General features: G+C 36.3%; 1 protein-coding gene across 1 annotated transcript in view; it reads right to left on the reverse strand.

Moving 5' to 3' along the window:
- ARHGAP28 (Rho GTPase activating protein 28) overlaps positions 1–22,687 on the reverse strand; it is a 201,353-nt gene that overhangs the window by 59,537 nt on the left and 119,129 nt on the right. Inside the window, exons 2-5 of the mRNA XM_054587388.1 lie at positions 15,681–15,883; positions 11,456–11,673; positions 5,870–5,962; positions 668–745 (exon numbers count right to left, since the gene is read on the reverse strand). Of these exons, the coding sequence (XP_054443363.1) occupies positions 668–745; positions 5,870–5,962; positions 11,456–11,673; positions 15,681–15,883 (592 nt within the window). The remainder of the gene's footprint in view (positions 1–667; positions 746–5,869; positions 5,963–11,455; positions 11,674–15,680; positions 15,884–22,687) is intronic.

A 22,687-nucleotide genomic window follows, 5' to 3' on the forward strand; every position in this document is an offset into this window, starting at 1 on the left:
AGGGGAAAAAAAAGGAAAATAGATTATATAAGCTCCATCAAGGGAGAGAAAAGATAGCTTAGAATAGGAATGCAAGCAGAAACAAATGTGAGAAAGTGCCCTGGGATAAGACATAAATACAGCAACGGTTTCCATGTGCAGTTTGCTAGAAGCTTGATCACTCTGTGAGGCTTGCCTGACTTTGCCCTCCTTTGGGTGAGTACGAAGCAGAAGTGGCCGTGTGCAAACACGGCGGAGGGCAGAGGTTGGACACCTGGGATGGAAAGTATTGTCTGCAGAGGTACCTGAAGTTCACCCCCCACTGGAGAAACAATAGGAAACCCAAGGATACCTGCTGCTGCTCCAACCAACGGTCCTAGGAATTTTCTTAAATGTAAGAAAAAACATAAAGGAACTAGATTTATTGAAAAGAAATGCATACAATCATCAGGTTTTGGGGTATATATCTGTTTTTATATGTGTGCAGTTATTTGTGGATTTAACATGGGCTCATTTACTGCTGAGTGTCGTCCCACCAATCAATTAAAGGTAGGTAGGTATGTTGCCAGCTGCAGCTGTCCAGCCACCCTAATTATGTTGCATTGTGTTGAAGTTTTGCATGATTGTTTTGAAGAAAAAGCTCTTCTTTCATCCCTTATCCCCTGCCCCTTCTCCTGCTATAACTTACCAAGGAACCGCTTGTGTTGGTAATTACAGGCAGCTCTTTTTCCTCCCGAGTAGTATGACTGTCACAGGTATCACCTGGCTGATGAGAGAAATGAAAGTAATTTTTATCCAGGCATAGCTTTCCCAATGTGATTGTTTATTCAGTTATGGATTACACTAGAACCTGTAAAAATGTACAGCCATGTCACTGATTTGTTCATAATTATATTGACCCTTATAAATATCATGCACTATCAAAAAATTGGTCTCAAAAGCAGACACTGCTAAATGCCTGCCAAAATCCACTGTTTTTCTTTAATTTATGAATATCATGATTTTCTCAGAAATGCTAACTGAAAGGACTAAGTGTGATCCTGTCACGGTTACACCCAGTGAGATGAGTAGAATCACACACAGTGAAGCACTCAAGGAGGCTAGTATCTTCCTGTGGAAGGAATCAGCTGCTTGATGCTTATTCCAAACATGGACAAGGTGCCTGTGATGTTGAGACATTCTATAAGCATTAAATACGTACCCGTACGCTGAGGGGAGCAGAATGGAAAGATGAAGAAGTTGGTAGATCTGTATAAAGTGTGTCAGCTGTACTAGCCTCGGATTTCTAATTTTGTCAGGAAAATAAATCTCTAATTTTAAGTCTAAGTCACACAGCTTACTGATAAAACTCTGCTATTTTAATATCAGACTTCATGACTATATTTTGCAATGATTTATAGATCAATAGCAGGAAGTCAGTTTTTTTCAATTATGAAATTGGAAATACATTAGATTATCTCACAAATACATATGACTGAAACATATTTCATTCGTAGTCACAGAAGACTGGAAAAGCTCTGGTTTTCATTATGCAGGAAGTATATCTGGAGACTATTCTGACATGATGGGCTGCACTGTAAGTCTCTTGCAGACATTTGAAGACTTTTAGCAGCACTTGCAATACGATGGCATTCCCCAAAATAAGATGAAAATATTCAATTCTCTGGTTAAAGCAACTTTTTGCAAAATTAAACATAATGCATATTAATAAAATCATAAAGTTTTACATGAGACCTTAGAAGCATTTGTTTTTATGTTGCTTTTCTGTATCTTCTTTCTCCAAAAGTATATATATTATATTAATAACAAGAATACGTGATCTATTTTGAAGTGGAAACATCTGAGGAGGAATTACAAGAAAACTTAAGTAAGGATGGGTGACTGAGGTGCACCACTCCCAATCACTCAAAATTAGAGGAAGTGTGTATTTTTATAAGAACAAACTGCAAATGGCACTGGAAACCAACAAAGTGTTCTAATAACAGATCAGAATTTGTTAGAAATTCCTGAAATTAAAAAGTAAGCAATTTATTTCATAACTGTAGAGAAGTTCTCAGACTAAGAACAGCGTTAAGACAACCTTGCTGCCAAGTAAAGGACGGAGCCTCAAAAATAAGCAACAAAGTTCAGAGTGAAAATTACAAAGGGCAGTAAGGCGCCTCAGGGTAATGGCTAGGATAACTTAATGTAAAGTGTTTTCTCAACAGAGGGGTCAGGCTGACCTCCCAACAGCCCTCTCTATACTAAATAGCAGGTAGTAGCTACATATGAACCCAAGAAAAGCACTCTAAATGAAGTGAACTATCTGCTTTGGTAAGATGTTCTGTGTTGGAATCAGAAAAAGACTTTAATCAGGTTATTCTGAACCTCCACAAAAGGCATGGATGGGAAAATAGAAGAAAAACATCAGCTTTGTCTCGGATAGAAAATAAAGTTGTTCACTGCTCTCCCTTTGGCACTTAAGATATGTTTGGGGGGGATGTGTGTGTGTATGTGTGTGTGTGTGTAGTACTGCATGTGTGCTTTTTAATTTCCATTTACACACCATGCTCATACTTTATTTACTTATACAGGACTCAAAGTTTTCCCTCTTATTCAAGAGAGAGTTATTGGACAAATATCTATATGACGGGAAATCATATAGCAATGATATATCCTAAGTTATTAAGTAGTCAAATCAGTTCATTAATAAATATAAATTAATCACCAAATATCATCAGCCATTGGAGAAAATCAATATAAAAAAGTCACCCATGGAGAAAATTAACATCCTGAAAAAGACATGTTGTGGTAAACAGTCTGGGAGAAAGAGATAACTGAGGGAAGAGAAGGCAGCTTATGATGATTTAATCATTTCAGAGGGATTTGAAAGGCTATTGTATTCATAAATCAGAAACTAACCATAATAATAAAGGGGAAGTCAGCAAACAAGCAAGAGTTCTTCTGAATTAACAGAACAATTGCTGAATTAAAAAAATTAATGGCAGTTAAATTATAACTACTCAGGGCAAATATTAGAACTAGGGATCTACAAAATGATGTACACAAAATCTTTACAAGCATATAAAACAAAAAAAGTAAAGTATAAAAAGAATTTGAGACGTGAGTTTAATGAAAGTAATGAAAGGAAAAATAGAGAAAATGAGAAAAACAAAATTATTAGAGAAATGATGGGAAGAGAATGTTCAGAATTAAAAGGAACATTTATAGGAACAAAAAACTGGGTGCTAATCATGATAAAAAATGATTTTATATCCTGATGAGAGTTCAAGTTTCCAACAATAACGATATCCTAAAAAACTTCAGGAAATATGAAAATAAGAACATGATATAAATAGAGGAATAAGATTTACAGAGGCATCAGACTTCTCAATATCAACACTATATGTAAAAGCAAATAGATGAATATTTACAAGTATCTGAAAGACACTGATCTAGGGCCTAACATTTTGATATTCACCAAGTTAGGATTTAAGATTTTGGGATATGAAAATTTAGTATCCAGAGATATTTCTTGCCAGCTCTGCTCAAAGGATAAAAGGTGCAATCTGCTAAGAAGATGTAACATTTTGTAGTATATGTGATTATGCAGGTTAATATTTTTACTGTTCTCTGTAGTCACTCTGTAACGCTAGCCCTCATCATCCTCCTGGAAGAACAGTACAATTGACTCTTGAACAGGAGTTTGAGCTGCTCGAGTTCACTTATACATTCATGGGTCAGGTGTACCGACTTTCTCATTCTATAAACTTGTGAGAAGTTGGGGTATGGCTAGAGTAAAGTTGAAATGTTCTCTCCATTTCGGTGAGAAGTTTCTTCACGTGTTTGGCACCACACCTGATCCTGATTAACCTTTGAAAGGGGAGAAGACTTTCAAAAAATTGAAATAAAAGGTAATAAAAGTGACAAAAGAGAAAAGAAATAAAATAAGTACAAACTAATCATGAGAGTCCATAGCTGGGGTGGAAGTGTCAGCGGCGCGTAATACCTAACGTCAGACCCATTGTTATGTGCTGCCTGGACAGCTGGTAAAATTGGGAAGGCTGTGAGTGGCCTAACCACAAGTTCCCCTCCCATTCTGCTCCTGCAGATAAGGTGCCCCAGCCAGACAATGCTCTTTATCCAGGGGACCAGACACAGTTCCTCATTATCCCTGAGTGGTGGGTTTCAGTTCCTTGTCAGCCTGTGAAAGCAAGTCAATCACATCCTCCCATGGGAACCCGGGGGCACCCCACCCTCTTACTACAAAGCCTGCCTCCTGCAGCCCTGCTTGTTCACTCAGCTCTTGAGGGCACCCCACATGTGGCTCTGTGTGGTTGTGGTGTCCTCCACCTCCGAGGCTGTGAGAATATGTGACTAACAAGTTGCTGTCAAGTGCCAGGTGTCCTGTGTTCAGCCATCCCTGTGACCCTTAGGTAGGAATTCCTCCCTCACCTGTGAGGGGACTAGGAGGCAATCAAAATGTACATAGAGTCAGGTGGGGTAAAGGCTCATAGAAACTCACTATTTGGAAAGAGGCCAGTGTCTATTCTGACTTGTTCCTCCTCTGGCTGAGGGAAGAGGCAGTGGCTGCTGTAAAGGAAAACACGGCAGGAAGAGAGGAACAAATACCTTGGGTCAAGTTCCTGGTTGTGAGTGAGGTATACAGAGCTCCCTGCACTGATGAGGAAACATGAAGGCTGCTTTCAACTCAACAGAAAATATAAAAACCTCTGACTAGAAAGAGTTAGCTCTCTTACAAGAAATATAATAAAATTAGGAAAAAATTAGAGACAAAATCTGCAGAGCAGGATTGCTCACAGCCGCAAATGACCAGACTCTACCTCCAGAATTCGGCTTACCCTCATTAAAAGACGAGGAGCCAGAACACAAACTGTTCACATCCAAACCCTGCAGGAGAATTTTGGGAGGGACCAAAAGTAACCCATGATAGAGTACCCCATGCAAAATATACATAAGATGAAAATAGATTATATAGAAACTAAACAACATCATCATCTTCATCAGCTCAAAGGTGGTACAGGGGTTATTTGTAGAATAGCAAAGAGTTCCTATTCTGTTAGGAAGGGATAAAAAAAGGCAGAGCTAAAGGGAAGGAAACATATTGCAGTATAATAGAGGAAAGTCTCCCACTGCAGGTGTTCTGCAGCCATGAGTCCAAGTGGAGAAAGATATCAGCAAACCCATGACCTTTCTACACTTCCTACTCGGGGAGCACCTCCTCAGTAAAGAACCCAGGCCTCATGCCAAGTGGTACAGATCACAGTGGGATGAATTAATCGTGCAAAAATAAAGCCGTCTATTGAGACAGCTTCACTGGCAGTTATGAACTCCGACTAGGTCTTTAAAACTCTGTACTAAAACGAACAAAGTGTGTGCTAAATGAAACGTCTCACCTCCTGTGGCATAATGAAAACTGTCTACCTCCTGAGCTAGATAGCACACTTTTTCCCTCTTATTGCTATATGTGTAAGATGCTATCAAATGCCCCAGGCCCCCCCCCCAAATATTTGCATTTAAAAAGTAACTGAAAAGTCAAAATATTTCCTATGGTCAGAATTACATTAATATTGAAAGCTAGATGGAAGATAATGCAAATTATTTCATTATTCACTCCACAAAGAGAACAAAAGTTTAGCTGATGACCTCCCCTATATTTTGACTTATGGCTGTGGCCATAGCTATAGCTGTGGTTGTTTTTGATGTTGTAGATACAGGTAGGCCATGCACTTATTTATGGTTTTAACTCTTTAATTATTCATTCCTAAGTATAAGGGTCTCAATTTTGTTGTTACAAGCAGGTATTTTTTTCTCAAGTATTCCTGACTGCCTTGAAATAATTAGTTTTTCCTAATTTCCTTACTCTTAATTCCCCCTTGCTTTATCTTACCAGTAGGCCATTTCTGGAGGGGACTGCTGATATTCCTTCTTCATCCAGGGTCGCATCCAAAAGAGGAGTTGGGATACAAGAAAAATCATCTGGCTGTTGAAAAAAAATGAAAGTGCATTTTTATTCAGGCATAGTCTCCCAAAGGTCATTGTGTATTCAGTTATGTGTTATGTACAGTATGTGTACATTCATATATGTTTGTGGAGCCATACACACATATGACTTGTCTGTGTGCACTTATCATTGTGCATTTATCAGCCAGTATTTACCAGGATGATGATAGACACTGGTCTCAGTGGACACCAGATACTGTCAACTGCCTACCTCTAACTTAAACCTATCTTCCTTAAAAGAATATCAATTTTTTTTAGAACTTTAGTGTCTATCTTTTAAAAAATTGATTTTCCAGGCTTTCTTGCAGCTTAAAGATGGTCATGTAACAGTTCTGGACAACAGGTGGTAAATAGAATTCTACTACATCAGATTTCCAAGAACGGAAGGCCAGAGGGACAGAAGCAGTCAGTACAGGTTCCAGGAACTGCCAGGAACATGGACGTGGTGCCTGTAGTGGCCAAACCAACTTGTAAGCAAAAAGATGAAGGTCTCTATGAAGGACAAAATAGAAACACAAAAGGAAGTTCGATCAATGCTAAAAAAAGGAACACTTACCTTCACCTTCCTCTTAAAGACAGAAAAACAAATCTATATTTGTATAACTCATGATTTCTTGGGTTTCCTGTTAAATGCAGTCAAATGTATATAAATGATATAACCACACTTTCTAAAACAGAATGTATGACCCTATAGAATGTATGACCCTACTTATACAGTCAATTATAAGTATGCACCACCTTTAACAGTTGTTTATCAATAATGAAATTGGAAATAAATTACAATGACTATTTTGCTCAATTAAATGTGTTACTGAAAGAAATATTTGGTTCACATCTTCTGAATATTATAAAAATGTACCTGGGCACTAGAATTCTGTTCATGATGAATAAGATTACAGACCGTGTGTTATCCACAGGTTGATTTAGTATTTGTGATTTAGTGTATAATGGCTCTACTAAAACAAGGGTTAAATAATCTTTTATGGCAAGAACTCCATTGAAAATAAAATTTATTTGATATTTAATGAAATCATAAAATTTTATTTGGGCCCATAGAAATAGTCTTTTTTTTATCTTCTTAGTCTATATTTTCTAAGTTTCCAGTAAAGATTATGTATTACTTTTATAATAAGGAAAAAATATTTTTTGGGAAGGAACAATACTACTGTATAGCATAAGAAAACTGGATCAAGATAGCAAAATACACATACCACTTTCTCTTCCCCCTGAAAATCACTCAAAGTGTCAAGAGATACCTTTCCCATAGAGTAATTCTAGAAACCACTAAACATTTTCACTAGAAGAACAGAAATTGTTTAATGTCCCTGGAAGATAAAATGTAAGCAAGAATGGTTGATAAGAATAGAGAAAAACCTTAGCCTGAAAAAAGGTACAAGAAGAAAATGTGTAGCAGGTCCAGAAAAAAAGCTCCTATCAAGAATGAAAATAAAAAAGAGCACATAGGCATCCCTCAATTTGGAAAACAATGAACAAAGTAACTGAAGAATTTTTTTATGAACAAAGAGGCCAGGAGACCTTTTCTCCCTCTGACACTGAGCACTAGGTAGCAGCTAAATGTGATTCTAGGTTAAAACCCCAGAAGTATCCTCTTGCTGATGGAGTGCCTGAATTGCACTTCACTGGGGCCTTCTAAAAACGTATGGACAGGGGTATAAAAAAGGAAGTCAGGTTTGCCCGATATGAAAATTAATTAGGATTCTGCAGGACTCTTGTTACTTTGACACTGATGTCATATTTATGCCTCTTAAAGTAAAAAGTGACAGTTGACGTTGACACACTTCACCACAGAGACTCAGACGCCTATTCACGAGAGAGTTCTGGGGAGAAAACAGGTTACCATAACTGCAGAGGAAATATACAGTCATTACCTATACTAATCAATCAACCTGTAAGTAAATATGAATCGATACCCAGGGATCAAAATCAATTGAATAGCAGTGAAAGAGAAAAACAATGATGCCAAAAATAAACACTTAACCCTGTAGTAAACAAATAATTTAAGGAAAATAAGAGAATCCTGGAATTTAGATCTTAACCTAGTACCTTCAGAGTGCTTAGAGGTTATTGCAGCAAAGAAACAAGAACAAACGGCTAAAAAATGGGAAAATCAGGGGCAAGGAAAGCCTATGGTAAATTAACAATATAAATGTTAAATTTTCCAAAATAAATGAAGGGCATATTACTACTATAAAAATGACATTGAAGGGATATTCAAGAATGCAGACTAAACACACACACACAAAAACAAATCTTGGAATATATAAGAGAGCATTTAAGAGAAAGAGAGGTTCACTCCAAACATTGCAACAATTACCTAACAGGAATTCCAGAAGGAGATAACTGAGAAAATGAATGAAATAGATACTTGTTTTAAATGTTAGGAAACAAATAAGCAGAACCTGCGGAATCAAAGAGCTCTCGGATTGCAAGAGCTCACTTAGTAGAGACTAGGATGTATTTTCCAAAAAGGTGAAACAGGTAAAAATTTCAAGGCTCCAATGATAAAAATAAAATTTGAAAAGCTTCCACATATGCAAATAAAAAAATGAAATTGATATAGACATTCCTGCACTGGTGCATGAGAGAAGATAATGGACAAATATCTTCAAAATTCTAAAGGAAAATGATTTCGAGCATGTGCTTCTATGTGCAAAGAATTAAGAGAAAAACTAGTTTAATCTACACATTTATCTTTCAAATCATTGAGTTTATACCTCCACTAGGTAAGATTGCTGGGTCAAATTCATATGTCTAAGACTGATGCAAAATTACCTTATGTTAATTATGATGTGAAGTGGAAAACTTGAGGTAATTATTCTATTAATGTAGATAAATGATGCCAAAGAAAGAAAGAGGAGTCGGAAATATGGGAGGGAGACAGACAAAGAGGAAGAAGAGGAAGAAGAGGAGGAAGAGGAGGAGGAGGAGAAAGAAGAGGAGGAGGAGCACATTCACAAAGAGGCAGACCAGGACAGATACTTGAAGAAAAAGAAGGAGGGAGAGAGGAACTGGTATTTTTGCTGTCAATTCAAATAGGAAACTGAAAATTTTAGGTACATTCCTAAAAAACTTCCACATCTCTTTACCTGAAGAAAGAGATGATTTTGGGGGGATTTAAAAAAAAATTGTAAAGACGATTATTAGGTCTTATATATTATAAATGTAATATATTTTTTAAAAATACTGCTTTTTTACATTTTAACAAAGGACAAACTAAAGTTTTAAGCAGCATATACAATGCCAGGCTTTCAGTGACTTTCAGACATCCCATTTGCCAGGACAGCACAAGACCTCTACTCCTTGAGTACCTGGCCTTTCTTTTACCTGCAACCACTCTCCCTGCCTCATTCCCATTCTCCATTCATTCTAGAACTGGGGCTTCAGCAGTACGACTGGAAGGGGAGACGAGAAGGACAGCAGGAGGAAGAGCCACTCCCTTTCTCCCGGCTGCCTCTGCCCCTGCAAAGACACTGTCTTAGGCCCTCTCTCTGCCTTTGCTGGCGTTCAAAACAGAACAGTTTACTGCACTTGTGCATTACAGAAAAGTAAAAGACTCCTCATTTCTTTTTATACTTAAAGCCCCAATGGGTAAGTGCTCACTTTATGTTTCCCTTCAGGATCTAAGTAAAAGAAGGAGGAAGAGCACAAAAAGATCTCTTTCCCTCCCTGTTTCTATTTTACTCAGATGACCAAAGTTTAGGAACTCTAAAGGGGCTACTTATCCATTTTCTTGAGTAACTGGAGGATTTGGGAGAAACCAATAGACCCTTTCCTATTTTGCAGTTTGCCAGCGAAGAGCAACAACCTTTCTCTGAAGTAGCCCGAAACAAAAGTGGGAAAGTAAGCATATAGCTCAAGTTCTCAGAACTCTCTCAAGATGATCTGGAAGATAACTGAAAAATGACCCAGAGAGTTTAACCAGCAGGTAAGCCTTTTCCTTGGTACACACCTCGGCCAGGAACCTGTGCTTGGAGCCCTTGCCTGAAGTTGTGGGCACCACTTTTATTTATTTAATTACAGCTGTAGGAAATCTCTCCATCCATAATGACGTAGGTTTCACGTAGTTTGAACGTTCAAACAGCACAGAATTCTAAAAAGACTTACTTCAAGGTATATCCTTATATACAGCACAAGATTCTAGAAGTGTGCTATTCAACTCATTAGCTACAGCCCATATGTAACTATTTAGATTTAAATCAATTAAGATTAAATAAAATAAAAAACTCATTTCTTTATACACACCAGCCATATTTAAAATGCTAATGTCAGATGTGCCTGGGGCTACCATATTGGACACACAGAAATACATCATTCCTATCACTGCAGCAAGTTCTAAAGGACAGTGCTATTCCAGAACAGTATTAGCACAAAAGCAAAGGTTAACAATGTATATGTGAGCTGCTCTGGCAACTACTCACTGTGATTAATTATCTAGGAGAAGATATGATTTACAACCTAAAGTAACTCAAACAGGAAACTGTCTTCAACTACGCTCACTATCCAAGATCCTTGGAATTTTAATTTATGTCATTATTGGCATTACAATGAAACAGGAGAAAAACCTAAATCAGAGTGATTAACTAATTTGCCCCAGGCAACTTTATTTGTAACTGCAGCAGAATATCAAGTTTTCCTTTACCTATATGCTAATTACCACCAAAGTTCCAAGAATCCTATCTGCATAGAACCTAATATAGGACCTTTCACAGAAAATGTGTCCAGTAAGTACTGGTTGCATCAATGACACAGCTCTGCAATGCACGTTGCAATGATGCAATGAATGAATGAATAAATGAATGAGTTGTAAGGCAGAGTGTACAGTAAAACAAACATTGAAATAGGAGAACATGATGAACAGCCTCAGAAATAAAAGCAAGGCCGTGGAACTGCTTACAGTAAGCTGAAATTTCAACCAGCCCTTCCTTATAAAGCATGTGACGCTTCCCTTATGCTTTTTTTATGAATCACTCTCTCCTACTTAATGCTCTTTTCTTTTGATTTTTTACCTTTTTAATTTATTTGACCACAAAGGCTACCCTACACACTCTCCCACCCCCACACCCATTTAAAACAAACCACCCAGACTTGCTTGTAATATTGAGGCCACTGTCTCAGGACTCCTGCACCTGTTTCCATTTAGCACTTAGATTTAAGTAAAGGCTCTGTATATCCCATCCACGAAGACTTGCTCCATTGCCAAAAAGCTATTCTACAACATCAGTGAAAAAGGGAATAAAGTTAGTGTCGAGGGAAGATTCCTGAATGGGAGATAAGGAACGACTGCTTAAGTTTCAAGTTTGTAAAAGTTTGGACTGTGCTGTCCACTCTGGTTTTCTTTAAAGCCTAGGCAGTAAATGGCCTTTTCTGATACTTTTTCCATATCCTCCTCCTTCCCCTTCCTCCCACCCACAACCAACCAAAACAAACCTTCGGAGACATGTTTATTACTTACAGGAGAAGTGCTGACTCCAAAGATGTCTCTGACATCCCGGACAGATTGCTTGTTCTTTTTTCTCATGGTTTGTGTGTAAGTATTGTATCTCTTTTTCACTGCAGCTGCTTGGGTTCGAGTCAATGTGGAGAGCAAGGCTTTGCCATCCTCCTCTTCATCACCAGAGATCAGGGTTGATAAACCCACATCTTGCAACCACTCTGCTTCAAGTTCTCCTTCTGTAAAATGACATGACCAAGAGAAGGCTGAACATTTTCTGTCTGATTGAATGGCATGTATATCTTGGTCTTGCATATCATTGAATAAGAAACATCAGTAAGCAATATATTAAGACTGTCCTTTTTTTTTTTTCCAAAGTATGGGAAAGGCCTATAAAATGAATAAAAAGTCTGTATTTTATTTTTTAAATAAGTCAAATTTTAAAGTATTTTTTAGTATAGTAAGGTTAATTGGCAGATTGGATAAGGCATTTTTCCTTGTCAGTTAAATATAAGCCATATCTGGACTATCAATTCAAAAAAAGATAAAAATATGAATATTTAAACTAAAACTATAATAGAAAAAGAAAGGTTTAATAGCACGCAAAATAGCTTTTTAATCACTCAAATACAGATTCAAACCCCAACGTTACCATTTACTAGGTGAAAGACTTAGGAAAGTTTTCAGATAACTTTGGGCTCAGTGTCCTCTTGACAAAAAAGAAGTAATAGTAACAAAATTATTAGGTGGCCATGAAGATTGTTTTATCAATGTAGTTATACAGAGTATACGTTCAATAGATATTTGTTCTCTTACTTTTCTCCTTGTTCTAAACAGTAGGTAGTCTTCTATTTTTCAGAAGGCAATTTAAAAAATGTAAAATTTGTAAGAATAAGAATCAATTGCTGTTGTAAATTAGAAGTACAAAAAAACAATAATTCCAAATAACAACATTTTGTAACAGAAAATCTATTGCACATACAAATTTGGGAACTATGCTAAACAAGCATTCCTGAATGGGGTTTGTCTAACAAGCAGGTTAGACTGATTCGTAAATAGGCTCTTCAAAATATCAGTCTAGGATTCTTGGACTATGCTTACATTATTGCATCATTGGTATGTGAACAAAGCCTTCTAATGTGCTTCATAGGTCCAGTTTCTTAGCTGGGTAAATCTTGTACTTACTTTCTTGTTTTTATTGTTCAGTTGCTTTATAAACATTCCCTTTATCAGAAAATGCAGAGGTGAACCTGAGGTCTGCCATTCTGTACTAATCCACCATATTAGAAAGTTTGTTGGGGAACCACATTAAAGAGGGAATAAAATCTTCCAGGAAAGGTAGAGTAGCTTGTGTATAACAATTATGAACTCTGAACCAAGTACATAAAACTAGCTATTTGAAGGTAATGGAGAGGAAACAAGTGCAGGCAGGAACTGAAAAACAATTAAATTTTGATAAAAGAAAACACACTGGGTGAGATTCACATTCATACAACTTTAAACTGAGGTCATTCTCCAGCTCCTATAGTGCTGGGTGGCTAGAACTCAAACAGAAAATCACAGTTTTACGTATTTGAAAAGTCAGAGCATAGAGTACGGGATTATCAGAACAGCTGGAAAGTGAGAGACATATCCCTGTTAAAAGAGAGTCACAGAGGAAAGAACTTCAAAATCTGTGCATAAACTCTGACCAAATCCTTGACTAAACCTTAAACTAAGAAGGTACATGGGAGACCAAGCATCCTATTGAAAAACAGCAGCTAGAAGACTAAATGGATGACCAAGATTACAGATGTTGCATAGGGCACGGAAGACAGACTTGGGAGTATGAGTCTAGTCAAGTTAACTGCTACAACTAAAATTAACCCCAGTAGAGGGAAATAATGGAGTACAGAATCCCTGAAACATATTAATAATGTCATAATATTATTACATTATAAAAAAGTTACAATATCTAGGATATAATAAAGAGAAAAAATGGATTAATTTATGAAAGAAAAGGTAGTTTATAGAAAGTGACTCAGATAACTAAAATTGGACAAGGACTTTGAAGCGGCCTTTATATCTATGCTCAAGAACAAAGGAAGAGATGCTCATAACGAATGCACAGAAAATTATAGCAAAAAGTAAAAGTATAAAAATATCTAAAAGAACTAAAATTTAAATTATAGAACTGAAAATTAAAATATATTAAATAAAAATTTTGCTGAAAGGGCCTAACAGCATACTAGAGAACTTAATAGGGCATTAAACTTGGAATAATCAATAGAAATTATCCAATGTGAAAGAAAGAAAAATATTTTTACATATTTGAAACATTCCCCAGTGATCTAAGGGAAATGCTAGGTTGTGTAATATATGTGTAGTTGAAGTTTCAGAGAAGAGAGAGAGTAGTGCAGAAAAAAATATTTGAAGAAATAATTTCTGAAACTTTCCAAAATTTGCTGAAAACCCAACTAGTTTAGCAAGTAGATCAATACAAAAGAAAGTGCACTTAGGCATTTTAAAGTCAAACTGCTGAAAACCAAAGATAGAAAGAAAATCTGAATGAAGTTAGAGAAAGACAACACATTACATACAGAGGAACAATAATATGAATACATTGACTCCTTATCAGAAATAATGGATGTCAAAAGAGGATAAGATAACATTTTTAAAAATCCTGAAAGAAAAAAAACCTGTCAAACAATAATTAGATATCCAGCAAGCATACCTTTCAAGAATGAAGGTGAAATAAAGTCATTTTCAGGTGAATAAAAATCAAGAGAATTTATCACCAGCAAACTTGCTCTCTAAAAATATGCTACAGATAGCTCTTTTTAGGCTAAATGGAAAAGGCATGAGGTGGATACTGAATATATATTAAAAAAAGTAGTTTAAATGTTAAATATGTAGATATTAACTTCTTTTAAAGACAGATGGTCATTTTCTCTTCTGCCTGTTTTGTCCTAAAGCCTAAAGCCATTAGTTGGAGTACAGCCAGGCAGGTATATATGAAGAGGGGTAGTCTAGGGATGTTGGAGCCTGAAATAAGAAGGGCAACCTTGAGAGGCAGAGAAAAATTGGTACCGTTGGGGGGGATTGATCAAATAAGTATAAATAAGTTTATATATTTAAGATGGAAGCCACAGTCTAAGAAGAAAGTCACAGATATGTTAAGGGAGAACAGTACAATGAAACTAGTGGTATTATATTGAAATTGAAGGTACAGGTGTGAACTCGAATGTTTCAATGTCTTTAATTATAGAAATATAGATATAAGTATATAAGTAGAGATGTATAAATACATATAAGTACATATATGCAAGTATGTAGGTACATGTGTATATGTATACATAATATTAGACAGTGGTATATATACTACCTTCAGTCTTTCCTTGTTGTCTTATGTATTTACTTGTTGATAGGTGGCACCGGGAGGAGATGACATATGCTTTCAATCTCAGGTGAACAATCTTGCTCTTTTTGAAAACTAAAGGCAATTACACTCTTACTACTTTCATTTATTTTGGTCCTTAACCTTCTATTTAATTTTACAGAGAACTAGTATATTTTTATGATTTTTATTTTGGGTAATACAAAAGAATACATTCTCTAAATATATTATTATCAGTAAATGCTTCAAAGATTTTTTTTTTTGTTTAAAATTATACTGGCAATTTTTTCCATCTCTCTTGCTCTCTCTCTTTCTCTTGCGCTCTCTCTCTCTTGTTGTCGCCCTCTCTTTTGATAATTAATAGTCAGGTACATAGATGCAGAGGCCATCAAAGTTAGAATACTCACTCTAATTGTATTGAATTACTTTATCAAAAAATAGAAGCTAGCACGCTAAATGAATGACCAAGATTACAGATCCTGCAAAGGGCAGGGAAGACAGACTTAGGAGTATGAGTCTAGTCAAGTTAACTGCTAGAACTAAAATTAACCCCATTAAAGGGGGATAATGGAATACAGAGTCTCTAAAACTGAATCAAATTGACAGGCGCAGCCTCCCTAAGTAGAGATATGCAAGAGGTCAGTTTGAATTGTGTCGATAGCCTGCCTTTAGGTCACGTCTCCTTAAATAGAAGCTACATTGAATTAGTGCAGTAGATATAAACCAAAAGGAACAGGTAGCTGATATGCTGAATCCTACTAAATTCATTTGTTACACTACTAATGGGATGTGTTCTACCTGCCAACAGAACAAGAGCGAGCATACTGAGACAGTAAGTCAGCACACAGCAAGAGGCATCTAGCACCTTACCATCCACAGGCTTGACCTCAGCTGGTATCTGCTCATCCTGCCCTCCCATGCTGTTCTCTTTAATACTTTCTATTTCCCGCCAGAAATCCTCCATGGAGGCACTGTCTACGGAGGCTTGTGAGTTGGAGCGGCTGAACGCAGGAGGATGTAGGGATTCATTCGAGAGCATCCTGTTAATTCTTCGGCAGCGAGGAATGGATTTTCTGAGGAAAGAATAATACCTGCAGATTAAAATCAGTGTCTTCTATGTCATAAGTCACATAATTCAATTTAGGTTTAAAGTCAGTAGAGAAATGGAGTTAGTGTGGTAGAGAGGAGTTTGAGGGAATAATCTCCATTCAATAGTGGCCTCCCTTTTTCTTTTTACTCTCTATAATTCATAATGAATCTGTGGCCATTTAGACTTACAACAAAACTACTTTTATAATTTTTACACTTATAAAGTAGGAAATTATTTGTATTAGTCAAAACATATATAGTCTGTCTCAGTGAAGTATTTAAGGTGATGACAGAGAAGGGTGTAAGAAGTTGGCTGCTCACACCCAGTAAGATCGTCCTCCCCTCCCCACCCCCGCCAAAAAAAGGAAACAACTATGTTGATGAGAATGCGGAGAAACGAATCCTGGTACACTGGTGGTAGGAATGTAAAATGGTACAGCTATTGTAAGCAGGATCTCGAAGAGATTTTTGTATATTCATGTTCATAGAAGCATTACTCACAAAAGCCACAAGGTAGGAACAACCCACGTATCTGTTAATGAATGAATAGATAAACAAAATATGGTACATAACACATACAATAAAATATTATTCAGCCTTAAAAGGAAAGAAATCCTGATACTTGCTACAATATGGATGAAACTTAAAGATTTATGCTAAGTGAAATAAACCAGACACAGTAAAACAGGTACTGAATGATTCCACTTATATGAGGTTCTTAGAGTAGTCAAATTCATAGAGACAGTAAGTAGAATGATAGTTTCCAGGGGCTTAAGAGAGGACATAATGGGTAGTTTAATGAATACTGAGGTTTATTTTCTCAAGGTGAAATGAGTTCTGGAGCTGGATGGTGGAGATGGTTGTGCAACAATGTGAATGTACTTAATACTTAATGTAGGCTTAGTACTTAATACATTCTTAAAAATGGTTAAGAAGACCCTTAATGGTGTAGTTAAGTGGGTTGGGCATTGTCCCGCAAAACAAAAGGTCGCTGGTTCAATTCCTGGTCAGGGCACACGCCTGGGTTGCAGGCCTGGTCACCATGAACATTGATGTTTCTCTCTCTTTCTCCCTCTATTCTCCTCTCTCTAAAAATTTATAAATAAAAATCTTTTTAAAAAACTCACTGAAGTAGCTTTTTTAAAAAATAGTTAAGAGGGTAAATTTTATCTTACGTCTATTTTATCAGGATTTTTTAAATTGGAAAAAGTTGGCTTTTGAAGTAATGAGATAGTGAGAAAAAATTTATAACCTCCAATGGAAATAATTTATAACCTTCAGGGGAAAACCCTATATTAGGATGGGGAAGTAGGACATCAATCTGGAGCATGGAGACCCATGATCAGTTCAGGAATAACTGAATCACCACCAAGGCTAGTGGACCAGTCACTGAGAAGTGCAGTGTAGGCTCTGGTTCTCACAAGCCAATTGGACCCCCACCCAGCTAGGAGACAGTGGCTGAGAATGGAGCGGCTTCCTGGGGCACATTCCCCATGGGGACGCAACAAGGACTAAAGAAATTAGCACATGTAAAGCATCTAGAACATAAGAATGTTCAACAATTGTTGGTTTAAAAAGCAAGAGACATAGTAAGGTAAACATGTCAAATGCTGGAATTCTGAGAGATTTTAGTGGTTTACGTATTTTTATGTAAGGTATGGGTTGATGTGTTAACTAACCCTATTGTGGCAATCATTTCACAATACATGTGCATCAAATCATCAGGTTCTACACCTTAAACTTATACAATGCTACGTTAATTGTATCTCAATAAAGCCAAAAAAATTTTAAATAATTGACTTCCATGATCTCTGACTGACAAATATTACACTTTACAGGAGCAGAATGTTTGATTAACTGGAACACTTCAATCCCCAATAACAAAAAAATAATTGCGTTACTTCATGTAGTAAATCTGTTCTTGTACTTACATCTTTTTTAAAGTTTATTTTCCAATTTGGTATGAGTATGCAACTCCTTTCAAAGTATCTCTAAGCTTACCTAGCTCTTTTTGGGTTTAGGTGGAATTGAACTAAAAGGATGATTGGGTACCTCTTACCCAATATGTGATCCGAGCTGTTTCACCCCTCAAAAAGCTCTCAGATGAAAAGAGATAATGTCTCAGAAACATCCAATTGTGGGCCTTATGGCTCAGAACAATTAAATTTTGATATGCAGCTCAGCTGTCCTGTCTTATATTTAGCATATCCTATAGCATTTGTAAAGCACGCTGATATTTATGAAAGTACAAAAAGAGAAGGAGATAAGAAAAAAGTCTGTTTCCTCATACTGCCTATACTTCTAGGAATCCTAGATTTCTAAATCACCTTTAATAAAACTTTCTGGAATTTTATCATTGATCCTTTTGTGGTTCCAGACTGAGAGTCATTCTAGATTTGAACATTAACTAGAGCAAGGTAGTCAATTTATTTTTAAAAACCAATGTATTTCAGCCCTGACTGCTGTGCACAGTAGACTGGGAATCATTCTGCAAACCGAAAGGTAGCCAGTTTGATTCCCAGTCAGGGCGTATGCCTGGGTTGCTGGCCAGGTCCCCAGTTGGGGTTGGGGCATGTGAGAGGCCACTGATTGATGTTTCTCTTACTCTCTCCCTCCCTTCCCCTCTCTGTAAAAATAAATAAAATCTTTTTTAAAAAATCAAAGTATTTCAGGAAAATATGAACTTTATTTTTAAATGTTGTGCTTTATGATAAAAATAACTTTAGGCTGCTTTGATAATTAGGTGTTAAGAGTTTTTCACTAAATTCTTTATAATTTGACAGGGTACATTCTGGTGGGTGTAATATAGATGAAATCAACACAGATATCAAAACAGTTATTGCTTTCTTTATTAATTTTAGGCTTTAAGCTTTTTCTCTTCTGTGACAAAACCAATACTGAAAACCTCTAATAAATTCCTGTAGTTCTAGTATATACATGCCTACTTATAAAACTGTAATTGATCACCACTGATCGTACAGCCGACTGCCCTCCATGTACCATATTCGGAAAGAGCTTATAGGTACCCCAAACTTTCTCTAGTTCTGAATTGTTTAGGTTTATTTCTTTAAAAACATTAATAGGGTTGATTTGAATAAATATACAGTATTAACTGCATACATGAAACAATTTTTTAAAAATTATTATACAGTGTATTAGTAAGTGTAAAAGCTTAAATAACACACTATTGTATAAAGTAGAAATTCTCCCATCTGTATATATCACATCAATACTGCTCCATAAACTGCTTTCTCTTCCCCATTCAAAAATATGTCATAGACATCTTTTCCATGCCAATATGAATATATCATCTAAATGGCTGCATGGAGTAGCATAATTTGTCTGAGAAATCAAGCAAAATGCAAATATAACCAAGCACTGTAAATGTTTGAAGAAGTGATAAATTTGGGAAATAATAAGTGAATCTTAGAAAATGAGGAGCAGATATACTTAGGGCTAATTATGATAATTTATAGCTCACAGTGTCTTGCTCATGCAAAGGGTATATTGATGAATCTCAGGGACCAGGCAGATCATCATAAAGCTGCTGAGGGCAGGGGGATCAGATAGGAAATACAGATCATGAGCATCTGAGTAACACACCGGTTTCATCTGCAACAGGCCTCCTAAAGAATGCTCTAACTGCAGTGATCAACCCTTCATTTTTGGCAAAAGTAGACAGACAGCATTTTTGGGACAGGCACATTTGGAAGAGTTGACACATTTTTAGTTAGATATCTAAATATTTCTCCCTTCATCACAGGGTGGAGCAAGGCCACCATGACCTCCGATTCTTAAAGCATCACATAATTGCAATCCTCGGGCTCATCCAACACTTCGATGAGCCTTAATCTGTAGCTGCATACCTCACCATATTAGGATAAATAAAGCTTACACTTCATCAGCTGTTTGCATTTTTTTATTTCAAACAAGACCAGGAAAACATTACATGAAAAACAGAATGCAATTGTATCACATAGTGACTTATGTAGGGAAAACACCATTAGGTTTAACATTACATTTTAAGTTCATAGTAATTACCATAAATTCAAAGTAGCATTTTAAAAAAATTTTATTATTGCATTTTCCTCAATTATTTTTTAAATAACTTTTATTATGTTTTAATGATTACTAGAGATCTATAATTTATTATTGTCTACCTTGAATTAGTACTTTACAGTTTCACAACAATGTAAATACCTTACAGGAGCATAATTCTCTTTCTCCCTTATATCATTATTATCCTAATGTTGCTTCTTCACATGTCTACATTCCAAAATAGTTATCATTGTTGTTTCTTTTAAAAAGTTAATAGTCTTTTTAAAAATTAAGTAAACAGTTTTTATTCTTCCTTGTGCTCTTTATTTCTGCACAGAAGTGTATCCATAACAGATCATTTCCCTTCAGCTTTGAGAAGTGTCTTTTTAAAAATTAGGTAAACAGTTTTTATCCTTTCTTGTGTTCTTTATTACTTTCTGCAGAGAAGTGTATCCATAACAGATCATTTCCCTTCAGCTTTAAGAACTTCTTATAGCATTTCTTCTCTCTTTCCTTACCATTTCTTGTACTGTGGATCTGCTGACAACCAATTCTGTCTGAATATTCTTTCTGAATATGTCTTTAATTCATTTTTAGTTTTTGGGGGCATTTTTGTTCACTGGGCATACTAATTTAGGTCGACGGTTTTTTGTTTGTTTTAAAATCCTTTTAAAGATGTCATTCCATTGTCTTCTGGGCTATTGATACTGATAAGGAGATAAGTCAATTACAATTCATATTGATGTTCTAAATCTAATGCATTTTTTCTAGCTATTTTTAATACATTTTCTCTTTATCTTTTGCTTTTAGCAGTTTAAGTATGATGTGCCTACATTGTGGTTTTCTTTTTATTTATTCTGCTTTAGATTTACTGAGTCTAGAATCTGTCATCAATTTTGATATATTCTTATCTATTTTCTCTTGAAATATTTCTTATATCCCATTATCTCTCTCCTCTTCCTCTGGAACTCCAGAAATATGACTGTTGGGCCCTTTGATATTGTCCCAAATATCCTTCACAATCTGCTTTGCCTTTTTCCCCACTCATTTCCTGTGCTTCAGTGTAGAGATTTTCTTTTGCCCTATCTTATAACTCACTTTTCCTTTCTCCTGTGTGTCCAGTCTGCTGTTAAGTCCATCCAGTGAATGCTTCAATTCTGATTTTATTTTTTCGTATCAAGAATGTCCAATCAGCTCTTTTTAGAGATTCTATTTCTATGTTGATATTATTCATTTTATGTTTTTCTCTAATTTATTTAACATATTTATTATTATTTGAAAGTTATTGCCTTTTAACATCAACATCTGTGTCATCAGTGTGTCTGCTAATTTTGAGATACAGTCAATTAATTGTTTATGGGTCACATTTTTCTTTTCATTTACAAATCTCCTAACTTTTTGTTGTATGGAAGACATTGCTCTTAGAAGAACTCTACGATACTGGAGTAAATAATACTGTCCTCCAGAAGGGCAAGACTTTTCCTCTGCCTGACAGTTCAAGTGAGGCACAGATCACTTCAATCCCATCAGGAACTGAGCTGGATCTGGGCTGGGTTGCAACTTTAATAAGTTTTAGGTCACCTTCAGTTTCAAATGCTTCAAGGGGGCAATCTGTCCTGTCTGTATTTTAGGTCCCTCCCTCTAGGAGGACTCTGGGATATACACCATGCCACTACAGAAATCTCTCTCTGCTTTAGAGCTCAGTCCCCAGCCTCCTGTGTTGCCATGCTCTGAGCAAAAATACCAAGGGGGAAAACTATCAGGTGTGGAGAACTAGCTCCGCATTTGGCACGTTTACAAATTCCGATGTGCTGAGCCTGTGCAGGCTGCCATTAACAGCTCCGCTGGTGCCCCCTCACTGAGCAGAGATCTTCTGCCCAGGCAGTATGATCTTCTGCCCCGCAGTGCACAAACTCTGGGACAGATTCATCCCCATGGAGGGAAATGACCTCTTCCTGGGTGTTCCGCTGACCTAGGAGGAATTCTTCCCTCACTGGAATTTAGGTCCTTTAGACTTCTCTGGTCCGCAATTCTATATTAAAGTTTTTTTTTTTAAACACATGATTTTAACATTTATTCTTTTTTCTCTAGTTATTACAATGGGAAAGATAGCCTGTCACAACCTATTCTATGACCTAACTAGAAGTGGAACTCCCATAGAACACTGTAAACATTTTGTTCATACTCCCACAAACACCGTAAAAATTGATATTTTTTAACATTGTATTTGCTTACACACTACTTGCTCTGTCTAACCACAAGTTCAATTGTTCTGAGCATTTTCCAAAGAAAATTTTTAAAAGATATCATTCTTGCTAAGAAATACTCTGTGTGCCTTTATTATCTCTTATTTTGTAGAGAATTTCACACATAACAAGTTACTATCGTATACATTACATCATTTGATATTTACATTAACGCCATGAAGTAGCCAAAGCAAGTATTATACATCTCATTTTATTCATACAATGAAAGAAATAGATGCCCAGACTGAAGGAGGGACACATAACTTCCCATTGTAACCACCATAATATGCAAAGTCTTTTCTATGATTTCATGGCCCAGCATGTTCTGTCCTGGAATTTCTTTTCCAATCTTACTTTATATCACTGTCTCCAGCATTAGAACCAAGCATGCTGATCTTTTCGCAGTTTCCAAAAAGCCAAGCTCTTTCTTCTCTTAGGGAATTTTCTCTTACTGTTTTTTTATTCTGCCTCAAACATCCTCCTGAAATTTCCATGGCAAGATGT

This window comes from Pteronotus mesoamericanus, unplaced genomic scaffold (genome assembly GCF_021234165.1).
Source record: "Pteronotus mesoamericanus isolate MK-2021 breed Mesoamerican mustached bat unplaced genomic scaffold, CSHL_Meso_final scaffold_118, whole genome shotgun sequence".
Taxonomy (NCBI): Eukaryota; Metazoa; Chordata; class Mammalia; order Chiroptera; family Mormoopidae; genus Pteronotus; species Pteronotus mesoamericanus.